General features: G+C 41.1%; 1 protein-coding gene across 1 annotated transcript; it reads right to left on the bottom strand.

Moving 5' to 3' along the window:
* On the bottom strand, window positions 1-1507 carry LOC145911847 (uncharacterized). Its single transcript, XM_082999289.1, has 6 exons — window positions 1313-1507; window positions 1024-1203; window positions 792-976; window positions 615-739; window positions 382-552; window positions 1-95 (listed from the first exon to the last, which is right to left on the bottom strand). Exons 1-6 carry the CDS (start codon window positions 1505-1507, stop codon window positions 1-3), a joined length of 951 nt encoding a protein of 316 aa, XP_082855415.1.
* Between the last annotated feature and the right edge of the window lie 4497 nt (window positions 1508-6004).

Raw genomic sequence — 6004 nt, 5'->3', positions numbered from 1 at the left:
TTATTTGAGATTTTCCAACTGCACCCTTGAGGTAATCTCCATGCAGTCGTTAGGGTTTTTTGCAGCAGGACCCTTCGCCATTAGCCATATTTTACCTGCACGAGAGTTAGGTTTTTTGCAGCAGGCCCCTTCGCAATTAGCCATATTTTACCTGCACGAGAGTTAGGTTTTTTGCAGCAGGCCCCTTCGCAATTAGCCCTATTCTACCTGCGCACATGCGTCTTCCGCAACGGGAACGCCAGTCTATCTGAAAAACTACATTCGTATAAACTGTTAAAATGTACCACATTAATCACACTTACATTTACACTTGATATTTTGGATTAGTGCTGATGGCCAGCACCAAATCATGGAAATAGTGCGACTTCGGTCGCCTCTGACGCCACATGAATTCGTCCAGGTACGTCGGAATATAGTCCCGATGGACACCATTTTTTTGGCGTAACTGGCGTTTAGCCGCCGACCACAGGCTTTCTATGGTGTTAGTGTGGACGCCTTGTGACGTAACATACTGCACAGAGTGATTCACTGTTCTGTGAGTATATCCGATGTCTACAAATGCAAAAACACACGTTTAAAAAAACTACATCTACTGGTCACTTAAGTGAAGTTACTTCCTAAATTGTTATAGGCCCGCCACTCGTCGGACCAAATTTCTGTGCCGGGCAAAATGTGTCGGCGTATAACTGCCTCCAAGGTTACTTGGTCCCTCGAAGGAACCAATTCCATAAAACAGTCCCTGTCAAAATAGTTCTGTGCAAAATGCAATTAACACGCTTTTAAAAAAGTACTTGGTTTCCACATCAATGCCACCGAACACCCACTGCTGCGGAATCGGGCGAGCCTGGGCGTTCGCGCAAGGCTTTCTCTTAGCAACCAAGGACTCGTCGATGCTGACGACATGTCCTGGGCCTCCAATGATGCATGGATTCCGCAGAAGGTCCTCTGTGCATATCTGCATGATGCCAGTGTAAACCTTGTAAATAAGTATTAAACAACCTATTTAAATGGTAAAACCATCACCTCTCGGAGAAATCCACACCAATCAACAGAAATTTTGTTAGAGATTTCTGCCTCTTTCTCGATCGCCTCCTGACTCCGTCCCTCAGCCCAATAGTACAGAATTGTAAGCAGTTGAACCATGGACAGGTTGCTTCCTTCGAAGAACGATCCTGCCCGAACGGAGACTCGTTTTCGACATTCCTGCAAGCATGAAGGCAACTATAGGAAGTGTATGTTAACGCAACTTCTTCTGGGCATTTCCTAAATTTGGAGAAGACAACGGGAAATGCAAATCAACCCTAACCCTTACTTGGTCCGGGCATCTCCATATTATCCCATCTTTGCTTGCCCGTAGGCGTTGTTCCATCATCAGCGTACCACAGACACAAGAGTGACTGTTGGCCAACAGCCTGTACTGCCGCGCAAATTTAATCGCATCCTCCACATAAAGCAAAGCTCCGCAGAGCGATAGTTGCCGAGCATTTATGCCTACCAACGAATTCATGTTGAATTTGCAATAAAAACCACATGGCAGATTGCTCGCTATTTCATTGAAAGAATGAGAAAAAGTGTAGGGGATATTGCGAAACAAAGGCCATTATCAACGTCCTTATAATGAAGTTGATATTACCAAATAAGGTAATAGTTTCAACTTATGGTTTGGCCAAATAAGGTAAGGTAAAAAGCCATGCTGTGGCATTTTCATAACGCAGTAAATACTGATATGTATAAGTTTACAGGCAGTTTACCAAAAACTGGCTTGATACACCCAGGAATCCGTTGCAATGAACAATGTTTAAATATTATTTGCTGTATCTGCCTTCAAATGACTTGAAATTTTCAACAAGTTAACTACAATGCAGATGGAGATGACCTGTGAAAACAGTTTTTGTTTAAGTCTTGTCGTTTTTCAAATATTGAAACACACAGTTACCATCGTAGCGCATTTTGCGCGCGGAAGGCGCGTTGGTCGTGCCCTCTGCAAAAAGTTGATGCACGGCTGTCATTTGCTGTATCTGCCTTCAAATGACTTGAAATTTTCAACAAGTTAACTACAATGCAGACGGAGATGACCTGTCAAAACAGTTTTTGTTTAAGTCTTGTCGTTTTTCAAATATTGAAACACACAGTTACCATCGTAGCGCATTTTGCGCGCGGAAGGCGCGTTGGTCGTGCCCTCTGCAAAAAGATGATGCACGGCTGTCATTTGCTGTATCTGCCTTCAAATGACTTGAAATTTTCAACAAGTTAACTACAATGCAGACGGAGATGACCTGTCAAAACAGTTTTTGTTTAAGTCTTGTCGTTTTTCAAATATTGAAACACACAGTTACCATCGTAGCGCATTTTGCGCGCGGAAGGCGCGTTGGTCGTGCCCTCTGCAAAAAGATGATGCACGGCTGTCATTTGCTGTATCTGCCTTCAAATGACTTGAAATTTTCAACAAGTTAACTACAATGCAGACGGAGATGACCTGTCAAAACAGTTTTTGTTTAAGTCTTGTCGTTTTTCAAATATTGAAACACACAGTTACCATCGTAGCGCATTTTGCGCGCGGAAGGCGCGTTGGTCGTGCCCTCTGCAAAAAGATGATGCACGGCTGTCATTTGCTGTATCTGCCTTCAAATGACTTGAAATTTTCAACAAGTTAACTACAATGCAGACGGAGATGACCTGTCAAAACAGTTTTTGTTTAAGTCTTGTCGTTTTTCAGATATTAAAACACACATTTAACTTGTTGAAAATTTCAAGTCATTTGAAGGCAAGTACAGCAAATGACAGTCGTGCATCAGTTTTTTTAAACGTGTGTTTTTGCATTTGTAGACATCGGATATATTCACAGAACAGTGAATCACTCTGTGCAGTATGTTACGTCACAAGGCGTCCACACTAACACCATAGAATGCCTGTGGTCGGCGGCTAAACGCCAGTTACGCCAAAAAAATGGTGTCCATCGGGACTATATTCCGACGTACCTGGACGAATTCATGTGGCGTCAGAGGCGACCGAAGTCGCACTATTTCCATGATTTGGTGCTGGCCATCAGCACTAATCCAAAATATCAAGTGTAAATGTAAGTGTGATTAATGTGGTACATTTTAACAGTTTATACGAATGTAGTTTTTCAGATAGACTGGCGTTCCCGTTGCGGAAGACGCATGTGCGCAGGTAGAATAGGGCTAATTGCGAAGGGGCCTGCTGCAAAAAACCTAACTCTCGTGCAGGTAAAATATGGCTAATGGCGAAGGGTCCTGCTGCAAAAAACCCTAACGACTGCATGGAGATTACCTCAAGGGTGCAGTTGGAAAATCTCAAATAACATAAAAATATTACAGTGCGGAAATAGGTTCGATTGTCAAAGAGGAGTTCTTCTTGATAATAATTAAGAGTCGATCAAAACAGTTGGAAACTGTAATTGTTGATGTCTCATCGAAAGATGCCAGCAAGACTGCGTTGTCCAAGCGTGCGGTGACATTGCGACACGAAGTTGTCTTCGATAAAGCCCAAGTTCTGGAGAAGGAGTTGGACCACTCCAAGCGGCTGTTTCTTGAGTTGCTTCACATCCACAAAAATAGTGGGTGCGTCAACGACAAAGAACAATGTGCTTTCTTTCCGACAGTTTATAATAATTTGTTGTAACTGTTGTGTCTCCTGCAATGTTTGGCGTTTTTGCCTCTAGCACGTGATTTGACAAGCGGTGTCAAGGTGTCCTTTTTTCTTTTGTGTCCCTGCGTGTTTTAGTGCAGTTCACTTTTCGCATTATACCTGATGAAGTCTCGCCGCATGGCAGACGAAACGCCGAAGAAATACAGTACGTTATTTTATGCCAGAAGAGGAGTACATGCAATTGTTACATCACAAACAAAAGTTTGTCGTCCATTAAGAGAGGGTTAATAAAGTGGTATCGGGTTAAGATTTTACTATGTTGGTGTAGACACCCTTGTGGTTGTTCCTTCATGGTTACGTACAATTCCACACTATGGGAACCTTATTACCGCCAACGTCGCTAAATCGTGTTAACGTCGGTTGACGTTTTAATGATTTTTGAAAGATATACTCGTTGGATTTTATTAAAAGTACTCTCGATTGTGAAGGAGGGGCTCTTCTTGATAAAATTTAAGGACGGATTAAAATCGATTTAAAATGTAATTGTTTCGTCAAAAACACTATTTTGTCGTCGATTAAGAGAGGGTTAATAAAGTGGTATCGGGTTAAGATTTTACTATATTGGTTTGGACACCCTTGTGGTTGTCTGTACCAAATTTCAAGTTTGTACGATGTCTCCTTCATGGTTACGTACAATTGTACACTATGGGATCTTTTTGCCGCCAACGGCGCCAAAGCGCGTCGACTTCGGTTGACGTTTAGATGATTTTTGAGAAAAATACTGGTTGGTTTTTCTTTAGAATAGGCTCGATTGTCAAGAAGGGGCTCTTATTTATAATATACAACAACCGAATAAAATAGACCTAAAATGTAATTGTTACGTCACAAATGAAAGTTTATTGTTGATTTAGAGAAGGTTAATAAAACGGTGTCGGGTTAATTTTTTAGTATGTTAGTATAGACACATTTGTGGTTGTTTGTACCAAATTTCAAGTTTGTACGATGTCTCCTTCATGGTTACGTACAATTGTACACTATGGGATCTTTTTGCCGCCAACGGCGCCAAAGCGCGTCGACTTCGGTTGACGTTTAGATGATTTTTGAGAAAAATACTGGTTGGTTTTTCTTTAGAATGGGCTCGATTGTCAAGAAGGGGCTCTTATTTATAATATACAACAACCGAATAAAATAGACCTAAAATGTAATTGTTACGTCACAAATAAAAGTTTATCGTTCATTTAGAGAAGGTTAATAAAGTGGTATCGGGTTAAATTTTTAGTATGTTGGTGTGGAAACCCTTCTGGTTGTTTGTGCTTAATTTCAAGTTTATACAACGTCTTTTTCATTGTTACGTAGAATTGTACACTATGGAACCTTATTACCGCCAACGTCGCTAAAGCGTGTTAACGTCGGTTAAAGTTTTGATGATTTTTGAGAGAAATACTTGTTGGATTGTGTTGAGAATGGGCTCGATTGTCAAGGAGGGACTCTTGTTTATAATATTCGAGAACGGATTAAAATCGACTTTAAATGTAATTGTTACGTCACAAACAAATATTTGTCGTCAATAAACAAAGGGTCAATAAAGTGGTATCGAGTTAACTTTTTAGTATGTTGGTGTAGTCACCCTTGTGGTTGTCTGTACCAAATTTAAAGTTTGTGTGACGTCTCCTTTATTGGTACGTATGGATGTATACTTTGGGACTTGTTTACCGCCAACGGCGCTAAAGCGCCTTAACCACGACTTTCATTTTTTCATATGTTGGTTTACGCACCCTTGTGGTTGATCGTACCCAATTTCAAGTTTCTCACAGGTTTGTTTCATTATGTAATCAATGAAGCGTAAAAATGTATTTCTTCGTTGCTGTTGTGCCTTTTGCCGACCTTCATGTGCCTGCAGGAGAACCGCGTATGTGTGTGTGGGCGAGAAACTTCGTCGTTGCATATCTTCGGTTAGTGACGTCACAGTGACGTAATTTTTGGTGTGACGTCATAACTTGACCCCACCTTCATTGTGACGTAATTTGGGGGTTCCCCGATTTTTAGAAGATAGGTACGTACAATAGTACACTAGACCCTGAAGTTGTGCCTGCAGGGGAGCCTTTCAGGCTACAATAACATACCTTGAAACCATCTGTATATGAATATCCGTTGGTTTCTGTACTAGTGTAGTAAGGTTTATGTTGCCACAATATTGGGGATAGTTTTGCTTCATATATTTACGAATGCGCAGGTGCGCAACTGTTTTATATATATATTCTTTTTACGTGCAAGTGAAAATGATTGTCTTGTAATTAGCAACACTGCGAGGTTAGCGAAGTTTACTGAGTTTTATGTTTGTGTTAGCTGCAGTAAAATTCCATCATGTAAGCTTGGGATTATTGCTTGTTTTATC

Source organism: Ascidia mentula, chromosome 8 (assembly GCF_947561715.1).
Source record: "Ascidia mentula chromosome 8, kaAscMent1.1, whole genome shotgun sequence".
In the NCBI taxonomy this organism is placed as follows: Eukaryota; Metazoa; Chordata; class Ascidiacea; order Phlebobranchia; family Ascidiidae; genus Ascidia; species Ascidia mentula.
The sequence above is the reverse complement of the archived record's forward strand: the minus strand, read 5'-3'. Positions and strand labels throughout refer to the sequence as shown.